The following is a 25,640-nucleotide window of genomic DNA, read 5'->3' as shown; positions in this document are numbered from 1 at the left end:
ATGCTGTCCCTTGTGGGCCCTTGATTGGAAAATAAAATATGTTCTATGTTCTATTCTTTTTAAAATACATTTCAAACTATTGTAAAAAGGATATGAAAACGGAAATACATTTCAAACTATTGCAACCGCCGCTTTGGCCTAGAGGTAGAGCGCTCACCTCGCATGCGGAAGGTCGGGGTTCGAATACCGGCCACTACAGACCTAAGTCGTTAAAACAGATAGTGACAGTTCCATCGCCAAACGCTCGGTATCAGGTGTGAAAGTCACGGTTCCTCGGAGATGACCTTATTTTTTTAAACGGATGTCCCGTGTCACAGTAGAGTGGCACGCTAAAAGAACCCTCACTGCTCAATGGCCGTAAGCGCCGAGCATAGGCTTAAATTTGAAGCCCTTCACCGGTCTTGGTGACGTCTCCATATGAGTGAAAAATTCTCGAGAGAGACGTTAAACAATATACAATCAATCAACAAACTATTGTAAATGACTACAATGTACATACACTGTACAATACACTGGACCATCCTCTTAATATATATACTTCACATAACAAAATATATGTACATATACATGTACGAAGAGAAAAACCTGCAAATTTTCCGTCTCACCATTTTTCAGCGATATTGAATTTTTCGGTGCATTTACCAACACACGCCCTGTAAAGGGTGTAGAAGATGTACACCAGAAAATGTACATTTTCGCTCTTGGTTACGGAATGATGTACACTATTCGTGACTATGTGGTCGGTATAGACAAATCAAACGTGTCTTGGTATTTTAAAAATGGAAGTACACATGTATTGGAAATAGACAAATATGTGTTCCACCAACTTGGGGGTGGGGGGGGGTGGATATTGTGTACCCCTATCTCTATATGTAGACCGATATAATTATTCATTTTCTTAATTTCAAGATCGGGGGATGGTCGTTCTGACCCTCACCTACACATTATTGTTGAATCGGTATATAGGAAAAAAAATAGTCAATATTTATGTTTGATAGCAAGCCCGGCTGTGATAATCCTGAAATTTTATAAATGTAAAATAATCCAAGTGTAACGTTGGAGTATATTTCAAAGAACAAATTAGAACAACACTATATTGTACAAAATCCGAATATCTAACACAATGAATAAATTATATTACAGCATTTGCGTATAATAAAATATAAATAATTTGCTATATGTAGACCTATCATGTTAGGATCCCTCCCCTCATTTTTATAAGGATACACTGAGACTCATTCAAAAGCCTCAGTAGAATTTGATATACAGAGTTTGTTAGCATGTATAGTAGCATGGCTCATTTTTGGCATGCAGACTAAAAATTGGGCCCGGGAGAGGGTCACGTATATATATAATATATGTTATTTTGTATGTGAAATTTACGCAAGATTGACATCGTCACGTTAAAAAAAGTCAAACAGTAACACATGCGGAGAGAGAGAGAGAGAGAGAGAGAGAGAGAGAGAGAGAGAGAGAGATTGCTCCTTTGATTTTAGATGCGCTTTGTATTTTATGTTACACAGAACAGTTTCTTCAATATTAGATCCGCCACTTCATCATTTGCATTATGATGTCAAAACATAGAATATGACGTCACATGTCATTATTTATTGTATGGAGATTGAACTCGATTTGAAACCCGTGTCAAAATATGGCTGTGGTATCCTAAAAAGTATTCTTGTAGGTGAAAATTTGGGAAATTTCCAGTGAACTGATTAGGCCTACGTGTTTTCGAAAACTTATAGCCTAGCGTTCAATGAGTTTTATCCATGAGTTAACGGTGAAGAATCTATCTAAAACAATACATATTTGCATTTGAGGGAGATGCTTTTTCAATACAAAGTAGGTTCATGGTGACAAGCGTAACAAATCTCACAAATGTTTTTTCACATATGAATATAAGTTGGTGTACACTAATCTGCGGTATTTCAATTCTTTGACCCAAACAGATGATATGGGTAGAAAAAACTGTCAGGTCTGAAAGCATTTTTCAAAAGCAATGTCATGCACATACCAATATCAGTATTGCTTTCTTCAAGTTTCTTGGAAAATATTGTTTATCTTGCAATGATATACATATACTGGTTCATGGCATAGTTACGTTGTAATCTGAAAACAGTGTCAGTCTCAAGCAAGATTTAGAACACATCCAAATCGGAGAGGATCAGGTAAGCTCCGAGACTAATATATATCATTATAGGAATAAAAAATAAATACATTTTTTTTATCAAGCTATATAAGTTATACAGTTTCAATATGCAAATTATATAACTTAAAAAGTAATTTCCTATTCATTCATTTTATTTCTGAGATAGATAATGAACAATACGTTTCAAAATATTTATCAATACATAACGTCTAAAGCCAAAATTATATAGTAAACATATTCAGCAATAAAACATAGTCAGAAAGGGAATGGGGTAAGGAAACCACTTTGAGAGACAGTTGATGGAATCTAAATTTCATGTTCAACATAAACCATTATTTAAAAAAAAAAAAAAAATTCACACCCAACTTTTTCAGTGTCAAGATTTGTTTTAGGGCTAGTATAAGTTTTGTTTTTTTTTAGTATTATTCGAGTCAATATTGTTCGTTTTGATAAATGATTGAAGACCGGGTTTATAATTTGGAAAAAAAAATTATACCTGAAATATTTTCACTGTTGACAGACATTCCAGAGAGCTAAAATTCTGTCATATTGATGTCAAATGAATAAATGTGCATAAAATTATAAATGAACAAAAAGATCTGAGTATCTCTGCAAAGCGGCTACATGTTGTATACAGAAACCATTCATTTTTTTTTGGTAAGTGTGCTATGCTGCCCTTTCAAGACAAAATAAAACTAAAGATTTGTGTGTTCTGGGAAAATGTTATCCTCTTCTTATTTTACTACAGCAACATTGTCATAATCCCGTAGGGACCCAGGCTAGACTAGGTTTTCAATACATCTTGCTTATCGTAAGAGTCCTTCGAATGATACCGTAAAAACTGAGACCCCGTGTCACAGCAGGTGTGGCATAATAAAGATTCCTCCCTGCTGAATGAACGTAAGTGCCGAGCAAAGGCCTAAATTTTGCAGCCCTTCATCGGCAATGGTTGATATCTCCATATGAGTGAAACATTCTCGAGCGGAACGTAAAATAATATTCAATCAACCAATCAAATATATTCAATCAACCAATCAAAAGGAAAGTATGTCACAAGTGCATAAATCAGCTCCTCGTCCTATTGACTATCATTACATATCTGGTCAAGTGTTTGAATGTGAAAGGTTAAATCTCCAAATAGGTCATGAGTCCTGCACGAATTTTGATTTTCTATTGATGAATTTACACTAAAATGTTGTATTTTTCACTAAATAATATTTACCTTTTTAAAATTCAAAATCTTATATAAGATCTTATACTTTTCTTTCTTTTTTCCCCCTGGTATATTATGTGCACTTCCATAACACCGATGGTAATTTTCCTTCCCATATATATTTTCAAAATACATGTACTTAAGAAAAAAATCCCTTTTTCACAACTTTCTCCGAATTGTTTGAAATTGAGCATTTTTGGAAAGAAAAATAGCTATCTCATAAACAAAATTAAATATATTATGTGCTTTACAGAATTCAAGTTAAAACTATCACGTACAGTACATCCTGTATCTCAGAGCAACACATGTTTTCAATGAAAGTATGTTGTACAATGTTCACAGCATAATAAAAAATTTCAAAAAAAAAGTTTCACAGAGCACCATTAATTAGCTGTATCAGCTGTATCAGTTGATATCTGAATTTTATCAAATATATATAAATAACAATGGGAAACTTTTGAAGGATAGTGATATTTTTCAGTTTGTACAAATGTGTTGTAAATCACATTTCATTCATGTGAAATTATTTATGCGTTATTTAGTGAATACATCATTGTATCCACGCGAAAATTGGGTCTCACAAAATAAAAAGTACTTACATTATCTAAAAATATTCAAGAGGACCAGTGCTACTCCAGCAAAATTAAGGAAAATTAACACTATATTTCATTAAGTTTATTCTTGTTGTTAAAACAAGTTCTTCTATAGAAGAGACAGATAATGGCATGTTTGTCAATACAACCTATTATTGGGTCGTTGTCTAACGTGCTTCATACCGATTGTTATGCCGTTCTTGGCACACTGATTTTGATTACGGATAACTCCGTTTAACTGATGGAGATATAGGGCTCACGGCAGGTATGACCGGTCGATAGAGGATGATTACTCCTCCTAGGCACCTGCTCCCACTTATGGTATATCATGGGGTCCGTGTTTACCCAACTCTCTATTTTCTATTGCTTATGGGAGCCATTAGATTGATCATTGTTCGTTATCTTCACCTTTCATAAATAACAAAAATTTACAAAATTACAACAATTAACATGAATGGTTCTTCCTACCAGTCCAACTCTCTCTCTCTCTCTCTCTCTCTCTCTCTCTCTCACACATATATATTTATAAACGGTTATCTTTAAATGACTGTCTTTATTATGTTTATGACTGATCATGAAAACAGTAGTTTACTTACTGACATGAAACGTACCGATTGATTAATCACATTGATTGAATATTGTTTAACATCCCTCTCGAAAATATTTCACTCATATGGAGAAGTCGCCGTTGCCAGTGAAGGGCTGCAAAATTTAGACCTATGTTCGGCGCTTACGGCCTTTGAGCAGGGAGGGGTCTTTTTTGTGCCATACCTGCTGTAACACGGGACCTCGGTTTTTGCAGTCTCATTCGAAGGACCACACTATTTAGTCGCCTCTTACGACAAGCAAACAGTACTGAGGACCTATTCTAACCAGGATCTCCAAAGGAAGGTTAAAAAGAAATGCAATTTTGGTGCACAAACTTAGCAATATTCAGTTGTGATAAAATTATTCCAGAATCGCCTTGATTGTTCTAAACCAGTGTCTCACCAAGAGGGCTGACAAAATCATTATGCCAGAATAGTTGACATGATGTAATCCAATGCCATTTTCTAGGTGTGTTTGTTTTAGAATGATGGACATCTGCAATTACTCTTCTTGCACTGTTCATTATACTCGATCAATTGATAGTTTTGTCACAATGATCAATTTATAGTCAATCATCAGTCGAAGATGTTATCGATTTCCAACAATATATATCAGATTTGATAATCAACTATAATTGGCATAATACTCCTATTATCACTCTTTATTTTTTTCATCTAGTATTCCAAAAAGGAACTTTTGTTACCATCACATAACCTCTCAGGTGTTGTTGTCAGCCATTTTAACATGCCAAATATCGATCGTACAGTAAGCAGGGCTCATCTACATGTATCCTGGAATTGCACAGATTTTTTCAGTGTGAGAAAATCAAAATGAATGAAAATCAGTAATCGTACGATCATCCTGGCAGCAAAATGAAATTATTCATTTGGAAACACTGGTTTGATTGATTGCTTGTATATTATTTAACGTCCCTCTCGAGAATTTTTCACTAATATGGAGATGTCGATCAACATTGCCGGTGAAGGGCTGCAACATTTAGGCTTATGCTCGGCGCTTACTGCCTATGAGCAGGGAGGGTCGTTATTGTGGCACACCTGCTGTGACACGAGGTCTCGGTTTTTGCGGTCTCATCCGAAGGACTGCCCAATGTAGTCGCCTCTTACGACAAACAAGGGGTACTGAGGACCTATTCTAACCCGGATTCCCACAGGACGTAACACTGGTTTGAAGACTGTTTCTTGTTAATGTTTCCTCTAAATAACAAGATAGATCCTTTTGTATATACTATATACAATAAAATACGTTCAAATCAAATCAATAAGACAGAAAAGTCTTGTGCTGAACTTATTTTGTCAATGAACTCTTCTAATTTCCTTTTGTAACGAACCATTACATAGATGATAATGCAGCTGAACACTGCCTCTCATCATCAGAAAATAAATCATGATACTAAATCATTATTTTAGAATTAAACAACTACCGGTACATAAAATCTAGTTCCTACTCAAAACAAATGGTTACTGGCTGACAGAGTTTACCGATGCTGTCAATTAATTGATAATACTTTTTACCTGATTCGACAACACTATATTCTGACATATTTTGTCAGTCATAGAATGCAGCAAGTTTATAGTAAAGTGAATACGGTGATCCTAGAATGATTCAATTGCAACCCACACCGTCACTTAATCCGACTTTAAGTCCTGTTGTTCAAATGAACAGAACACGTATTTGTTATTCGGGTAATGAAGCATAACTCTCACAATCAATTCAATTACATGGTTTTGACATTATCTCCCGAATACCTATTCTGACATTTTCCCCTTTCATATTCCGGTGTAAAATTAGTGCGCAAGTGCTAAGTACTAGTCCTTTTTTGAGTTCAAGGTTGGGAAAACACTGAACTGAAAGGTGAAGACAACGAACAACGACCAATCTCATAACTTTTACAAGGAATACAAAATAAAGAGTTGGGCAAACTCGGATCCCTGATCATGCAGATGGTATCAGGTGCCTAGGAAGATCAAGCATCCCCTGTCGACCAATCACACCCGACGTAAGCCCTATAACTTGATGAGGTAAACGAAGTTATCCGTAGTCAAAGTCAGTGTGCCAAGAACGGCCTAAAAATCGGTATGATTAATTGTATAATGTTTAACGTCCCGCTCGAGAATTTTTCACTCATGTGGAGACGTCACCAATGCCAGTGAAGGGCTGTAAAATGCAGCCCTATGCTCAGCTCTTATGGCCTTTGAACAGGGAGGGATCTTTGTCGTGCTACACCTGCTGTGACACGGGGCCTTTTTTTATGCCGTCTCACCCGAAAGTCCGCCCCATTTACTCACCTCTTACGGCAAGCATGGGGTACTGTGGACCTATTCTAACATGGATACCCACGGGTAAACAATCGGTATGAAAAACGTCAGACAGCATTGACCCAATAATAGGTTGTATTAGCAAATTAGATCGTTATAACGACCAGAGAATTTGCAAAATGCTGACTTTAAATGACATTGTTAAAAATTCTGCCCCATTATCTTGTTTGTCAGTAGCCTGCCTCGATTTAAAAACTAATAATACGCAGAACAAGCTCTTGAGTATCGAATTAGTTGAGAGATATAAAAACCATAAGCAAGTGATAATGGAATATTGCTACATAAATATGGGAAGTTGGGGCTTGGCAGAATATTTACTCGATCCAACAATGTATTTTTCTTTTTATGGGTTTTTATGAAGTTTAGGAATCCAGTATAGGTACGGTAATTCATATTCATTTATCCCATTGCCTGGGATATAATGTTTCTAAAACTGAAGCATGATTTTGAAGATGTTCATCCTTTGAATGGGCAGTTAAAGTATAAGTACAATTACCAAATGTGGAATTAATGCAAAGTTCGTTTAAAATATAGTGTTGTAATAATGAGTCTTACAAACAAAGACATTGTTTTTACAAGCTTCAAAACTTATTTCTCATCTAACCTATCTAATTCTTTGATCAGTTCTGGTTTACTTAACACAGAAAGATAGATGGTACATACTTTTGTTTTGATGAGTTTAATACGGGATTTTAATATTTCTCTTATAAATGTTATCCATTCTGACACGGTATCAAGTGCTTCCTTTTCATATCTTGTCCATCGTCTGGTATAATCTTCAAAAAAATTCATAACAGAGATAATGTTCTGTCGCCAATTGAAAGACCGAGGTTCTCTTCATTTTCAACAATATTAATAACACCAATGTCTTCAAGATGACTCTTTAATGAACTGGCAGTAAATGGAGGGAGTGTAGTACTGGTGTAATGCTGTCATATTTGCGAGTGCCTGAGATGATTCTGGTCGCAGCGTTTTGGATCATCAGATGGATGAGAGCCGCTGGGTCTGCTTTGATGGTAAGCCATAGTAAAGAGAAGTACAGTAGTCCAGCTTTGTTGTTATGAAGGCATGTACAACACATTCCAACGATTTACTGTCCAGACATCTCCTCAGCTGCCTCAGGATGAATGCACCTTTGTACACTGATGATATATGTGCCTCCATGGTCATATGACGACACTCAATTGTTACACCAACACCCTTGGCCTTAGTAACAGGGGTGAGAGAGCCGTCTCCTACTTGCAGCGATGGTATATGCAGCTTAGAGGCCATTTGTTTGGAGGATATCACTAGCATCTCTGTCTTGTCTGTGTTGATGTTGAGGTGATGCTGAGCCATCCAGGTTTGAACTGACCTCAAGCAAGACTCCATCTGACTGACTACAAGATCGGCCTGTTTGACTTTAAAGCTGATATCAAGTTCATTATCGTCAGCATACATGTGGTACAAGACAATGTTCTTTTTGAGAAGGGCCCCCAGGGATGCTGTGTAGATGGTGAACAGAACGGGCCCTTCACTTTGACAATATGGGTCCAATTGGTAAGATGGGACGCAAACCACACAAGCACAGTGTCCTTAATTCCAAGGCCCTTGAGTATTTGCAGCAAGTGTGAATGATCTACAGTGTCAATGGCAGTCGATAGGTCCAACTGCACTTGCAAGACAGCCTTCTGTTCTCCAATGACACAAACCAAGTCGTTGTGAACTCGCAGAATTGCCGTCTCAGTGCTATGCCCCTGACGGTAAGCACTTTGGAATGGCTCCAGTAGATTGTTCTCATTGAGGTAGGTATGTATCTGTGCTGGTACAACCTTCTCAATCAACTTGGATAGATATGCAAGGTTAGACACTGGCCGGTAATTCTTTGGTATGTCCAGTGAAGCCTTTTTCAGAAGTGGTGTCACAATAGCTCCTTTGAAAGATGTTGGGAAGGAACACCTTTCAAGTGACTTATTTATGATTGAAGAGATGACTGGAGCAAAACGCAGTTGTGTTAAGTAGAGCCATAGAAATATGTCAAGAATAAGCATCAATAAACAGATCAATTTTTGACAAATTCTGAAAACACAACCCTTTTATACAAAAACAATATGTATATATCATTAAGTGCATATTAACCTTCCATACATTTTTCACCAGACCGACAGTCTCTACATCAGCTGTGTATCACGTGATCAAATATCAAAATAAAATTGTGCCGTGTGTGCATAAATCGTTCCATTGGCACGATATCCAGATATCAATGCAAGTGGAAATTAATATAACTTCAAAGCATATTAATTTTTTAGTTTGAAAAGTGTTGGGGGCAAGTTTATCGTGACTTCTAACATGTCTAATTTTTGCATTGAATAAGCAAGATGCGGCAATTTTTGCATATACGAAATTGAATCTAGCCTGAAAAATGTGTTTTCTGTTGAAGCCACAACTTGCTCCCCTAACTTTCCTTTTGCACTAAAGTTCACATGTCACATAAATCAAACATCTTTCACTCAAAAACCTCAGGGTGTCGTGCCAATGATGGAATTTTTATGTACGGAAACCCTGTTTATGCAAATGAGTCCATTGTGAAAGTCACTATACGTGCAGATTAGGGGCGATATCAAGATCACAATATAATATGGATATCACTTTAGCAGGTATGTTATATAAAGAAGAAATTGAAACTATTTCAATATCAAAGAGAAATGGTATAACCCATTTGACAGAAACTTTTACACGATTGCGGTTTATCGTTTGACAGCGGTGGAAAATAACAAAAAAATATTTTGATATTTCCAACAACAAAACGACTTTAGATATGTACGTCATGACCTTCACCATGACGTATTTTTCATTGTGACGTCATGTAATGTGCCAGTGTGATAAAGTACATTTATGTACAGCACTGGTATTTATGGGGAAAGCCTTAACTCGACTGCGGAGCTGTGACTTCTTGCTTCACAAGGGATGTAGGCATAGGGTCCAGTTCACAGCTCTTGTTGGTAGATAACCTAATCAACTTTGTGACCTCATCCACAGTAACATGTTGGAAATGGCGGAGTCCAGGTTCATCGCCAAGTGCTGGTGAGTCAACAAGTCAACAAGTGGATTGTGATTGTCACATGTAATGCAGCTGCGAATTCGTGTAATTTTTCTGCACAAAAGTGTCACTATACATGTCAGCCAGATCTGATGGTAATTTGTCCGCAGGCAATGGAGTGGTGGAGTTCCTACCAAGCAGCTTGTTGACCACTCTGAAAAGCTGCTTACTGTGACCTTTGTTATCATTCACCAAAGTCCTGCAATGCTGGAGCTTAGATGCATCAATGAGTATGTTCACCTCTTCCCTGCACTGAATGCAGATCTCTCTGTGTACCATGAAAGATGAAGATAAGGAACAGTGATCAATCTCATAAGTCCCATAAGTCCTGAATTGCGCCACAGTCTCTCAGCTTGTCTGCGTTTCTGCTTCGCTTCTCTGATAAAAGTCCATAATGGAAGAGAGTTAACTGCTGTAGAGTTATGTGAGGCCATTGAGTGACATCCCGATTGCCGCCGATGAACACAGAGTGAGAGCAATGGGGTCAATGGCTTTGACCTTGCGATAAGTCACTGACTATTTAGGCAGCTGGGATTTGGACATTGAGAGATTCACAAACACAGGGAAGTGATCCGCTAAGCCATGGTCCTCAGCAAGGGTGGTAAGCACAAGATAATATTATTCAACTTCTTAGAAAATGTTGCGTTGTACCAAGCGCTAATCCAAATCGCCATACGCCAGATCGGCGTAGCACCCAGCACTTGAGTCATTTCCCACACAGAATCCGACCCTCAAAACTTCAACCCAAATTAGGCCCTGTCCGATGGCAAGTCAACCTTCAAAGGAAAGCCAAATATATGACACACTTATCACTCAATCAACAAGCCAGCCTGTCAGCCTAACCGTGGAAGCCACTACATCTGCATAGCTACCACCAGCAGTGGCGACACCCTTCACAATGTAAAACTTATACGGTACCAATTTTGATGCACCAGATGCGCATTTCGACAAATAATGTCTCTTCAGTGATGCTCAACCGAAATGTTTGAAATCCGAAATAACTATGAAGTTTTAGATCTAAATATAGCCAAAAAACAGCGTGCCAAACAAGTGGAGCCAAATTCGTCCAAGGATAAGAGCTATGCATAAGGGAGATAATCCTTAATTTTGAAATGAATTAAATATACATCCGTATTTTCAAGCTAGTAACGAAGTACTTAGCTATTGGGCTGTAGAGACCATCGGGGACTAACAGTCCACCAGCAGAGGCCTCGACCCAGGGGTCATAATGTAAAACTTATACGGTACCAATTTTGATGCACCAGATGCACAACATATGAAAAGCCTCTCATAAGCATTACTGATGAGCTTGGGATTCACATCCGAAAACAAAATTTGGTCAAAGTAATATATCATTTTACCAAAACTTCTAAATTCAGAATCGAACAACCATGATATGCACAAATTCTCAATCATAGATGACCAGTTAGTTATTAAACTTTAGGTCAAACATAACCAAATTGCTACGATTGGATCGATACAATTATGATATTCGCATATATATATCTTACTAGGCACCCTTCTGACATCGGGCATCTTAGCATATATTCATACCATTCGCATGGCACACAGTCTAATTGTAACTGACTCGAGAACGACAGGCGGTTCAGGCTAAAATTCTCAACAACAAAAATTCCTCGATCTCCTTCGGTTCCATTGATGATGAGTTATGGCTCATGTATATGCAATCTCATGTTTTCCACCCTGTACATCAGTCAAAACCGAACTCAAGAGTAATGCTTACAATCTTAATGGTTCATGCCTTAAACCACACTGCGCATTCCTACATGTTTGTATCCACTGCAACACTTCTCAATATTGCATACACTGTTGGTCGTATAACTCTCCTCAATCTAAGCCTACTAGCCCAAGACAACCCACACACACCCACCACCACCAAACGCGGTCCAAAATTATGCACCACAAAAATAATGATTTTCGAACCTTTTAGACCAAGACAGATTTTTCAAAAGCGCCAAAGATTTACTCAACTCCAGTTAAGCTGGGGAAATAGCCCAGTATCCAAATACCGATGATGGCAAACTTTTGTTTAGCGGTTTTTCATTCGATTGTATTTGAACTACTCGGGCCATACATCCGAAAAACATGAAATCAGCAAGTGAGCATGTAGACCATCTAATGGCTATCATTTAAAAAGAAATTACATTAGAACATATAGCATGCCCTTTTTCCAACTCTACTTTTTCCAATTTCAGATGTAACCCTTTTTGTGTGTTGCCTAAGAAATATGAAGTTGGTGGTTAATTTCATATCTATCCGCACCTTTAGGTATTAGTGTTAACGTGTATATTGACCCTATTTTGTGTTCGGTTTACTTCACTCGACCAAGCAATTTCCTTAATTCAAATATCGGGTAAAGGAGTGTTACTTTGCATGATGGATTCGCCAAGTTCATTCAGACTTTTGCTTTATTAGGTGTGTATATTCAAGACCAATATTACTTTGTTATGTAATATACCGTTTGTGATCCTTTTGGGCTAGGTAGAGGGTCACAATATGGGGTTAAAAATTTTCATGCGAATAAGTTTGATAAAAAAATCTTATAAAAACTCACAACAGCTGAACAACGAAAGGGCATATGTGACTCGGGTGAGCGATGTGGCCCATGGGCCTCTTGTTGCAACACATTGGGCCCATGACATGTAGCTGAATTTTACCAAGTCTGCCACAGATTTTGTTTCATTCCAGGTCCGTCGCTTATTTAATTGACATTGATTGATTAATATTGAGCAATTGAAAATACTGATACGCACATTGATTGAGTAATCGGCAGATCGAAATATTGGTTGATTGATTGACACATTGTTAGATTGAAATATTGATTGATTGGAAATATTTTGTGAATTATTGATTGATTGAATCATTGATTAATTGAAATATGGATCGATTGTTGATGCTACAACATAAAGATCCAGACGGCGTTGTAGATCATGCATTTAATTATATGATATACCTACTGATGTTTTGTATCGATATGAACATTGTCAGATTTAATTGAAAATATGTTTTATTGAATAAATACATATTGATATTTCGTATCGTTATGATCATTGTTAGTTTTAAATGGAAAAATGTTTTATTGAATAAAGCCATGGTAAAGACTGCCAATACGGTGTTGTCGTTCTATTCTATTGAAATAACATTCATGACTTAAAGTTATGACTCTAATCTAACTCTTGACTTGATGTTAGGATAGTGATAACAATCATGCATTAACTCAGTGGATAATATATCTTCATTTTCTACTATCATATTTATGTCATGCAAACAATATATTTATCTTGTGAGGGTGCAGTAGTGCTAAGGATTGAACCAAGGGCCTCTAAGATGTTATATTCAAACTGAATCTTGCTGAGACAAACAAATCTTCAACTTACAGACTTAATCGCTTAAAATGCACTGTTCATATCGACATTTGTGTACTAGTGATATTGTTAATCACTTAATTCTTAAATAACGTCATATTTACCACAAACTATCACAGCTCCTATGAAATTCGCCTTCATCTTGTTTTTTCTATCATGTGACCAATCTACCGCTGACAGGTACACGGTTCGCCTCGTGACAATGAGTACTTCCGATAGATAGTGAAACGCTTACTGTAACATATACAATGTGAAAAAAAATGATAATTGAAAGTAGTCATATTTAGATATCCTGTAACATTTTCATCCAAAATGAATAAAGCTATGCAAAAGCGTAGCTGTGTTCTACGGGTACTATTGTTTATTTTGCTTGGAGATGTCCGATATACTGTAAATAGTACATGTAGCTTTACAGTAATCTTTTGAATTGATCATTACTGTTTGGGACCTAGGTGGGGGTCCTCCAACGTTAGGAGTTGTAATTACTGTAGTTTGTAAATAAAATTAAAATGTAATTGTAAAAATAAGTGACTGGTCTTTAAATAGAAGCATTCTACATTGATAAGGGAACGTAGGCTTGTTAAATGATAGTAGTAATTGTATACCAGTTTGAAAATGAGGGGAATTTACCTCGAAGAAATCAAAATGACGCTCATTCCAATACGATACGACAAAACCACAACATCTCTTTTTCCCAGCACTGCGGATTATATATTGTAATACTGACCCACTTCCCGACATAGTGCATAGGTATGCTGTAGATAAACACTTGGGAGGCTATATATGTAGGTATCACAAGGTGTTATCTCCTGAGAAGATACCTGCAGCAGAGCCCAAAGAAAACAAGACGAAGAGCGGGGCTGCTCCTAACTACGCAAAGTAAGACCTATCTCACACCTTAACTTTTGATATATTTCATGAGCTTCGCAAATAATCTTGTTAGGTCACCTGAGTATAATAATATGACTTATTGCAATTGGCCTGTGTCCACCGTCATCTATCGCCAGACGTCCGTCATCCGTCGTGCGTTAACAATTGAACATTTTTAACTTCTTGATAGCTACCATTCCAATTCTTTTCGAACTTGGTAAGAAGCATCGTTGGGACGAGGGGAACATAAATTGCACTTTTCAGGACTCCTGCACCCCTGAGGCCTTAGGGGCGGGACAAAAATTGACCTATTTCAAAATCTTCTTCTCTACAACCACACATGTGTAAGAAAAACTAAATGCATCATGATGTACAGTAGGAAGGTCTTTACCAAAATTGTAAATTTCATGATCCCCGGTGTACAGGTTCTGATCCTGGGGCGGGGCCAAGCTTGATCATTAGTGTTTATGTTTAAAACACTTAAATAACATCTTCTTTTGTGCTATTGATGCAAAAATTAATTTGTCATATTGTTCATTGATAATGCATATATTATGTAAAGCCTTTCATCGGTATATGCACTTTTGAGGGCATTGAAGTTTTAAGAACACATCTTGTTTAATACTGTTGTTGAACATTAGACTGTTGCTGAACATTAGAATTTAACTTAGATAATCAGAACAGGAATTGTTCCGAGATTTTTAGCCCTTGATACTAGTGATACATGTAGGTTTAACTAATAATCAGGTGACTGATAAGGCTTGTGGGCCTCTTTTTATCTTTTCAGGGGATATGAAAATGAAAAAGGAGCATAAACAGGATGCCGAGATTTATAATAAGGGGTCAAAGGGTCATACGGAGAAACCCAAAGAAACTATAAACAAGCCACTTTTTAAACTAAACCTGAAGAGGATAGACACAAAGAGTCGCCGACAAACACCAGTCCTGTGTACAATGTCAAAAGTAGACCTGAAACGAAAAGTAACAAATACGAACGTAATATGGTCACGGCCTTAGACGATCAGTTCTTTTCGCCAGTGCCAACTTCTGATGAGGTACAGCTGAACGAAGATCAGAAAGAACAACAGATAACGAGACTTAGACTTCCTAAGAAAACCAGATATGGTCCGGTCAGAGCGAAAGGGAATCAGACCCCAAGAACTCCGCGAAGCAGAACACCTAGGACACGATTGATTGATTGTATCTTGCTTAACGTCTCGCTCGAGAATTTTTCACTATGGAGACGACACCAAGACCTCTGAATGGCTTCAAGTTTAGGCCTATGCTCGGCGCTTACGGCCATTGAGCAGCGAGTGCTCTTTAGCGTGCCACACCTACTGTGACACGGGCCTTCCGTTTTTAAGGTCATCTCCGAGGACCCGTGACATCCACACCTGATGCCGAGCGTTTGGCGCGGAACTGTCACTACCTATTTTAACGACTTAGGTCTGTCGCGGCTGGGATTCGAACCCTGGCGAACGCTCTAACGGTAACCTCTCGGCCATCGCGGCGGTTCCTAGGACACAAAATCCCAGGAATCGATATTACCAGAAAACGGCATATTCGCAATCTGATACGGGAAATTACCGAAGCCCTGGGAGAAAAAGCATTCTCAATAATAAAGAGGCTGTTCTATCGGAGATTGATTGTATCTTGCTTAATTAATGTCTCTCTCAAGAATTTTTCAATCATATGGGAGAGATATCGACCCAAATCGTATAAGTGGGAAAGGGATAAGTCAATCTACAGAACTACAACGAAGGAATGGGAGGACAGAAAAGACTGTCTGTAGATAGTCCAACCGATTGGTAAACTGGTTCCCCGCTGATTGGTGGTACACACAAATCTGCCAAACAAACAAGAGAGAAGCAGGGTACCAGTTTGACCGATTGGCTGAGAGTTTACGTTGGTGACATACAAATTCCAAAAAAGAGTGCTAGGTCAAAGAAAAAATAGTCCCGAGACAACAGATCGAACTGTTCGTCCCGGTGCACCTCAGAGAAATAGTAACGAACATGCATTTTATTTGTAACAACAAGTTAGTAAGAGATAAATAGTCCCGAGAAAAAAGATTCTTTCAAAAATTGTAAGAATGTCAAGCATTAAAAGCAAAGATGCAGATATCGGACGTTGTCGACCACCAGCGGAAACGTGAAATTACAAAACAACGGCAACAGGGGCAATTAAAGGAGCTGCGACAACGTGTTAAATCATCTCAAGAACGACTGTTATGCAACTTCATTTTCAGTTATGGTGTGATATTCTTTGGGGCTAGGTTGGGGCCACAATATGGAGTCAAAATTTTCCATGGGAATATATTATTTCCATAGTATCATAGAATGATAAAAATCTTTTAAAATTCCAACAGCTGAACAATGGCAGGACCGAGGTGAGAGGTGAGTGATGTGGCCCATTCGCCGTCAAGAGTCTGGGGAAGGAGCTCGAGCAATCACTTCTTAATGAGAAAGGTGCCTCAGATCAGATCGTGCCGATTTGTGGAGCAAAATGTCCCGGCCATTTTTCTATTTTGATACAGCATCTATGTGATTTTATTATCTGTATATATCTATTTCCCATTGATTTGTATTACTTTCATACACTTTATTTTAATGCATAATAATTTACGCCTATTGTTTGTTAATTAAACTTGTTGAAGAATAAATCCATGTGATGGGGAAAATTAAAATTATTTTGAATATGTATGAATATGAATCAATCTAGAAGCATACTAATATGAATGTCCGTTTTTGTAATGGTGTTGCTAATGTCTAGTTACACAGACTTGCATAATTATGTGTTAAGTAAACCATGACTATATAGATATATCACAAGTAAAAAGATGTTTAAACCTATACATGTATAACGAAACACAACAAAAAGGAACAAGTGTTGGTGGTAGAGTAAATTCACTGGTCTACTTTGCTTAAAGTAATAGCCCATTGTTACATGTAAAAGTTAAAGTAAATTGATACAATACATTAGGGACAGAAAAGAAGACACGCAGAAGGCAGATCGATTCATGTCAGAGTAGTCTTCAACAGACTATTCAAGATATGGTCAAATAGTCAGTTTATAAAATCAAATCTTGTATTTCTTACGGTGTTTGGCGCGGAGATGGAAGATGAACAAAGGTGCCGAACAAGCTCTTGTGTATCGAATCAGTTGAGAGACATAAACACCATAAGCAGATGATTCTGGAATATTGCTACATAAATATGGGAAGTTGGTGATGGAGAAGCTGAGATCATCCTGTTTGTCATAAAGTTGAGATGTTAGTTTGTCGTTAATATCTATTTCCAATAAAATATCTAAGTATGAAGCAGCGATGGACGACTATGTGGTGTCTTTTACTTCGAGTTCACAGGGATATATTAAATCGACATATAAATGAAAAAAAAATTATTATTGTTGATAAATCATCGTCGATATATCTAAATGTCGAATGAAAGCCACAGGAAGAGATTTCTTTCTTCTCAAGTAAACGTTTATGAATAAACTCTGCTTCATAAGAATATAAAAGCAGGTCAGCTAATAAAGGAGCACAATTTGTGCCAATGGGAATTCCAACAGACTGTCGGAAGACATGATAACCATAGGCTACGAACATATTGGCAATGAGGAACTCCAGCATATTTTGTATTTCAACTTCAGAGTCTTTGTATATGGCATCAGAGTAGTGTTTAACAAATTAATATTTTTTTTGGATGACTGAATACTAGATATGAATATTTCCGTTTTCCATTTTTGTTGAAGAGGCAACTGACTATGATGTCAAAAAGTCTAGTCTTTAATTTATCGTAATGAATAGTCGTGTATAAAGTTAAAAAGTCATAAGTTTTGATGTAGTTGATTTGAGAAATGTTTTGAGATTTCAAATTTACTTTAAGTTCTTTAGAATTCTTTTAGAATCCACATTTGATTTACATCATTTCTGGCACATTTGATTTATACCACTTCTGGTATATGTAGTGGCACAGTACGTTTGAAGTTTCTCCTTCATTGCTGTTAATATTTTTGTGAGGAGCAAAGATAGGGGCTTGGTAGAACATTTACTGGATCCAGAAATGTATCTTTGTTTGTAAGGGTTTTTATGAATTTTAGGAATCTAGTATAGGTACCGTAGCTCATATTCATCAGACCCATTGACTGGGATATCAAATGTGTCTAAACCGAAGCATGGTTTTGAAGAATTCTATCTTTTGAAAGGGCATACGACGGGCCCGTTTTACAAAACAACTTATGACAAAGTCGCAAGTCTTAAATTGTATGACACTGTTATTAGTTTGAATAAATCTTAAACTTGATTTTCAACATTATTTCTTCACTATTTTACATTGGAGTGAATTATCTTACAATAAGCGGGAGAATTCCATTATGTAAAGTTGGTCGGAAGTCGTAAGTTCTTTTGTAAAATGCACCCCAGGATTTACTGAAATTTAAGAGCTCCGCATAAAGAGAGAGAACTCTGAATAATCAAAAATGAAATTAACAAGGGCAAAGAAAGATAACTCTTTGTTCAATCACACTCCCCGCCTTGCATCTCTGAGATGCCACTCAACACCACAATGTAGGATTATAATCAACGACAAATGGTGAAAAACTGATGAATACTAGTAATACATGTGGGCTACCAATTCGTGTATTAAGTATATAAGTATCAGAAAATACACATCAGCTGACTTGCTTTTTCCCATGATGAATCAAACGCTGGTAACACCGTCACTCATGCCGATACCGCTAAGCATATGAGAATATGTGTACTTCTGACGTCAGGGATAAACTGACAGAGATGTGAGACATCAACGATATCACTTAAACAACGAAAAGACGACTGCAACTTTCTCCACCTGTGAATATTGTTGTCAGGTTGCACAGTCGATTCCTTCAGGTGTACATTCTCGTAGGAAAATTTTGTCTCTTATTGTGATTGGTGATATGAAACATATGGGGTCAAATACGCTATTAACGGTTGGGAGAAGACCACAACGAGTAAACGATTTCTATTCCGTTGGCATCGTAAACACAAAAGTATCATTTTTTAAAACTTCAACAAAGTTCAAGGATCTGAGATGACACACATCACTATCTATTTCTCTCAGTTGTTCTCCATGATCACTGACATCAAAGGCTTCCATTACAGCTTGTTTGTTAGATGTGATTTTGTGAAGAGGTATCCGAGTCTCGCGTTTCATGGTTGACAGTGTACGCCTCATCAGGCTGATAGCATCGGATTCATTATGTAATGAGATTAACCCATCATCAATGTAGAAGTTGTGAATTACAGTCTTTCACATCAGTCTTAAAAAGTCCATGAGATGCAATTTAGCAGGGGGTGGGCTATTGCTAAACACATGTGAAGTCATTCTGTACTGTATCATGATGTCATTTGGTTTCCTATGTATCAAAAGAAACGAAGAAAATTACGGTGGGCTTCGTTTACACGAAATCGGTAAAACATCTGCTCCATATCAGCTGTCATGACCATCTAGTCCTTCCTGAAGCGGAGTAAGATCCCGAGCAGGCTGTTGATCATGTCTGGACTTGACATGAGTACCGAATTGAAGGAAATTTCACCATACATGGCTGACAAATCAAAGACGCATCTGATTTCTTTCGGTTTCCTTGGGTGTCGAACGTCAAACAAAGGTAGGAACCACCAACTAGTCGGTGTTGGGAGTGGTGCAACTTCTGCTGCTCCACTGTTCCGAACTTTCTCCATAAACTTCACAAACTGTTCATTTTTCTCCGGATCTCTCTGCAGACTGGAGTGTAGAATTTGAGCTCGACATTGAGCCTGAGTTTTATTGTTAGGCAAATCAAGATGGTTCTCCCAAAAAGGAAGAGGTGTGGTCCACAGGCCGTCCATGTCCTTAGTGAATGACGTACCCATCAACATTAGGGAAATCCTGTCTTCTACTGACAAAGCAGTACGATCCTCGTCGGGAGTTTTCGTGAAGACATTGTCCCCATAGAAACGTAAGTCACGATTTCCAATAATATAGCTAGAAGCTGACTGCTCTTTCAGTTCAATATGGTTTTGACACGGTTCGCTTGAGTTACACTTCCATTATTGAGAATAGAGACTTTGTTAACAATCCCTGTAGTTCGTTTGTGAAGTCTACCAAGGCAATTTTCGCCGATAATTACGCAACCCAAGTCTGTGCATAAATGGTTGTACACGAGGTCCAGTGATCTATTTTTATACGCCCGTCATTAGACATTATGTTATGGCGCTGTCCGTGCGTCCGTCCGGCTGGCTGTCCGTCCGTCCTGGGTCATGTTTTCCGGACTTTATTCCATGACGGATGGATGTACAACTTTGAAGGTCACAATATCTCTCTCAAGAATTGTAAGAGTGAGTTTGCATTTCAGCTATATTGGTTCATCCTTGACCTAATATAGGGCTTTAAGTATGTCAAACAGTTTTCCAGACTTTTTTTGGTTACAGATGCAGATATTGCCCTGACATTTACACATAAGCTTCCTTTGAGAGAAATACAAGTTCAGTTTGCATTTCAGCTGGGTTGGTCCGTCTGTCCGTGACCTACATTAGGACTAAAAGTAGGTCAAATAGTTGTCCATGCTTTTTTTTCATTTTGGATACAGATATTGTCCTGATGTTTATTCAAAGGCTTCCTCTCAGAGGAATACAAGTTCAATTTGCATTTCAGCTGGATTTATCCATTCTTGACCTCTTTTTTGGAAAAAATAGGTCAAACAGTTTCCAGGGCTCTTTTCATTAAAGATACAGATATTGCCCTGGTATTTAGTCAAAGGCTTCCTCTCAGAGGAATACAAGTTCAGTTTGCATTTCAGATGGCTTGGTCCAACCTAGACCTACTTTAAAAAAAAAAAAAGGTCAAACAGTTTTCCCGGGGTTTTTTTCATTACGGATACTGATATTGCCCTGATATTTAGTCAAAGGCTTCCCCTCAGAGGAATACAAGTTCAGTTTGCATTTCAGATGGATTGGTTCATCTCCAAAAAGTAGGTCAAACAGTTTTCCGGGCTTTTTTCATTACGGATACAGGCAAGGTGAAGATAACGAACAGTGATCAATCTCATAACTCCTATAAGCAATACAGAATAGGTAGTTGGGCAAACACGGACCCCTGGACACACCAGAGGTGGTATCAAGTGCCTAGGAGGAGTAAGCATCCCCTGTTGACCGGTCACACCCGCCGTGAGCCCTATATCTTGATCAGGTAAACGGAGTTATCCGCAGTCAAAATCAGTGTGCTAAGAACGGCTTAACAATCGGTATGAAACACGTCAGACAGCATTTGACCCAATGCGAGGTTGTATTGACGAACTAGATCGTTATAACGACCATAGAATTTGCAAAATGCTGACTTCAATCGAGACTGTTGAAACCCCTGTACCATCAACTTGTTTGTCAGTAGCTAACCTCGATTTAAAAACTGACTATACGCAGAACAAGATATTGCCCTGATATTTAGTCAAAGGCTTCCCCTCAGAGGACTACAAGTTCAGTTTGCATTTCAGCTGGATTGGTCCACCCTTGATCTACTTTCGGACTAAGAATAGTTGAAACAGTTTTCCCGGCTTTTTTTTTCATAACGGATACAAGTGCAGTTAACATTTCAGCTGGATTGGCGCACTATGACCTACAGTACTTTAGGGGTAGAAGTAGGTCAAACAGTTTTCCAGATTGTTTGTGGTATGGTCACAGTTATTGCTCTGAAATTTAGTCACAACCTCCTTTCAGAGAAATACATAATCAGTTCACATTTCAACTTAAATGGTGCACCATGACCTACTTTAGGGCTAAAAGTAGATCAAATGGTTTCCTGGATTTTTTATCCTCATAGATAGATATTACACCGACAGTTTGTTGCAACCACACTCTCAGAGAAATACATAATCAGTTCACATGTCAAATGAATTGGTACACCATGACCCACTTTAATGATTTTCTATTCAAAATGTGGGTTGTATCAATTCAGAGTGCACAATATGCTTCCAGATTGAATTTCACTGTTCGACAGGCGTATATTTTACCGTTTGCGGTACTCTTGTTTAATGTGGTGGGCTTCAATTAAGTCTCTACAAATAAGAAGTTGTATATTTGCATTCATATCAAATTCTGGAATGCTGGGTGCAACCATGCATAGATGCGGGTAGCTCATTGCAACATACGGTTTAGGGATTTCGGACGTTTCATTGGGGATGTCATCACATTCCATCAGAAAAGGAAGATCCATTGTTACAGATGTGTCAAATGAGCGCATGTTAAGTGCCGCTTATCCCGAACATGCTGTGAGAATGTAATGAATAAGTAAGGAAGTAATGTTCAAGACATTGAATAACTCTTGAGATGCAGGAGACTGGTTGTACTGACCATACACGATTGCTTTCTACATATTGCTTGGATTGTCTGGATGATATACATCGAGAAGGAAGGTTTTACTGCATGATCATCCTTGAAAAGGATCGCCGCAGAATGTGGGTACACTTTGCACTGGTGTTTGTGAGAGTTGTAGATATAGGTGATACTGTTTCTGCGTCCAACTTCATGGTCCGTAAAGTAGAAGAATCATGCGCTTTCTCCCCGCCATGCAAGCTTGGACTCGCTGACGAAACTTTGTGGAAATGTAACGCTGAAGAATGACTACGACTTCCACAAGTTGTAAATTGGATTTTAACTTGACAGTCTTTTGCTACATGTCGAATGGAGATACAACATCTAATACAAATGTTTTTACTTCGCAGAAAGGTATTTTTCCGTTATGACAGAGTTTAAGTCCGAAAAGCTTTACATTCATTAATGCTGCGGCTTGCCTTTTGATAAGGACAACGAACACTGTTGTTGTTCTATTCCGTTGCATCGGATTTTTTGGAATTTACAGATCGCTTCTGGGTTGACTGCTAACTACCAATGAATGAAAATCCTGGGTCATTTCTAACTTTTTAATTTGGTTCCGTGCTGCCGTAAATTCACTTTACTATGCTGTTTGAAAAACAGCTAGCATAACCAATTACACACTGTATAATTGTATCAGGCTTCTCCCTTCAAGTAATAACAAGAACACCTGTTTGGGTTCTCGAAAAGACGTTTATTTAGGGGTTACCGATTGCAAGGAATTGTCCATTGACGAAACCCTATAATAGCAATGTTTAACAATATCAAGAAATATGCTAAATAAAACATGAATACTATAATTTCACATAAATACTGATATGTAACCAATGTACGATTATCGTATTACATGGGGCATACCTAATTGAAGACCTACGGGTAATTGAAGACCTACGGAAGACTTACAGAAGACCTACAAAAATGTGGACTATATACATCATTATTAATATACTTTCAATTTCATCTCTTCTTTTTTCTTTAAAAGTCTGCGGGCATATATCACACGATATATGCCCGGAAACATTCCGGCCCGCAAACATTACATCACAATCAAATTTCTACGCCGTTAATTTTCAAATTTTTCATCTTTTACTCAGTTAAACCGATACAGTTATTGTTAAAAATAAAATTATTGTTAGTTTCTAAATGAAATTGAAAGTATATAATAAAAAGGTTATAAACTTTGTATGGGAAATATGACGACCTCGTTTTTTGTCGCGAACGGACCTCGCAAGCTCGGTCCGTGTACGCGCAAAAAAACTCGGTCGTCATATTTTCCCATACAAAGTATATAACCTATAAAAACTAATATGATTTTCTGATTAAGCATGTCTCAAATATAAAATAAACATAAACAATTTTGATTAAAATGAATTTTAAAGTGTATTTATAAAGCTCGGTATGGGGAACATTTTTTTTCTATTAGACGACCTAGTGCAAGAGCGATAACTCACGTAAATATATATCTACAAAGCAGCTGTTCAATTGTTATTCATTTCTTTTATTTTTTAAGATATAATTTTGAAACATTTTACCGATCTTTTAACAAAGAAAATATACAAGAAATGATTATTAATACGCAAGATCGCGACTGCTTTTTCCGTCTTGGTTTTAAATATTACTTTCCCCTTTCAAAGTCTCGCGAGACCCAGAGTATGCGAGAATTTGGGCATGTTGGTAAATAATACCAGTTCTGCAACTTTTGTCGTGATCGATTCACCCGATTTTAACAATGGTGTACTATCATTGCATTGCATTAGACTGTAGTAATGATTCAAGAAGGAAACATAATACGCAGAAATATCCACAAATTATAGTTTTAATGGAAATGTGGTGGATTGTTTTCCCACTGCTGTCAGCCAGGAAATTCACAAAGCTTGCGTCAAAATATATAGCTTCGCGAGCTAAATTCAGAAGTTCATTTTTCCTGCATCCAGACGTTTTACACACGTTTCATTTAAAAATGCTTTTAATTGTGGAAAGCACATGAAGGTTAAATCGTCTTCCGATGCCATGTTTTGAATAAACAAAAAATGGCCAAGATCGACACACTTTTCCAGACTTCTTTACAAGAGAGTTCCGCTAACTCAGTATTTACGATCTTGCGTATTGAACAGCTGATTTGCAAGTATGACATTTAAACGAGTTATCGTTCTTGCGCTAGGTCGTCCAAAGAGAAAAAAAATAGTTGCCCCTACCCAGCTTTGAAAATACACTTTAAAACTTATTTTTATCAAACTTTTTTGTTTATATTAGATATTTGAGACATGCTTAATGAGAAAATCATATTAGTTTTGATGTAAATAGCCTATATTTTTGTAAGTCTTCAATTACCTGTAGGTCTTCAATTAGGCAGGCCGATTACATGGGTGATCTATATCAAGGGAGATAACTCTATACAAATAAATCTCCCAAGTCCTATAGATCTAGACTTTAACTTCATCATAAAACTTTACAATAATCATCATTCATTTTATTCATGTGTGTAATAAATGAACTGATTCTATATACATATACCCTATCATATTATACAATATACATGTGTAATATGAGTCTCACATACCTAGGATTAGCCACAGGGGCTCGTCACGAAATTTTTGTCTTAATAAAATTTGATATCGTCTATTCTATATTTACATATAGAATAGAGAGGGTCAATTCGTGACAAGCCCCTGTGGATTAGCATAATAAAGTGAATTTGAGGGGACAGTGATGGGACAGAAGAAGAATAGTCTAATGGCGTTTACAGCACGCCCTGTAAATCTGTCTCAGTTTTAATCACGACAAATCAAGTGTTTACAAAGCTTCTGAATAATTTTAACAGTGCTCAAAACTGGCGGTAAAACTATATTGTGAATATGTGTTCAACTCAAAATAATCTCGTGATTTAATTAATCAAACTTAATTATTAGCACTATTACAACTTAAATATACAATATTATTCACGATTAACCATAAAACTTAAATGTAAATTACCAGGACAGCCTTTATTTTATTAGATGCACTCAATCAGGCATTGCTCAGCCTCTTATAACATTCCACTGCA

General features: G+C 37.4%; 1 protein-coding gene across 1 annotated transcript in view; it reads right to left on the bottom strand.

The window, feature by feature from the left end:
- The window catches only part of LOC125658991 (lysosome-associated membrane glycoprotein 1-like), a 34,895-nt gene extending 13,830 nt beyond the window's left edge, over positions 1-21,065 (bottom strand). The window contains exon 1 of the mRNA XM_048890469.2: positions 13,449-21,065. Coding sequence (XP_048746426.2) covers positions 13,449-13,485 — 37 coding nt within the window. The 5' untranslated portion in view covers positions 13,486-21,065. The remainder of the gene's footprint in view (positions 1-13,448) is intronic.
- Positions 21,066-25,640: the final 4,575 nt, after the last annotated feature.

The sequence above is a fragment of the Ostrea edulis genome, chromosome 9, assembly GCF_947568905.1.
Source record: "Ostrea edulis chromosome 9, xbOstEdul1.1, whole genome shotgun sequence".
NCBI classification, from domain to species: Eukaryota; Metazoa; Mollusca; class Bivalvia; order Ostreida; family Ostreidae; genus Ostrea; species Ostrea edulis.
Note: the sequence above shows the minus strand (reverse complement) of the source record. Positions and strands in the feature narration are given on the sequence as shown.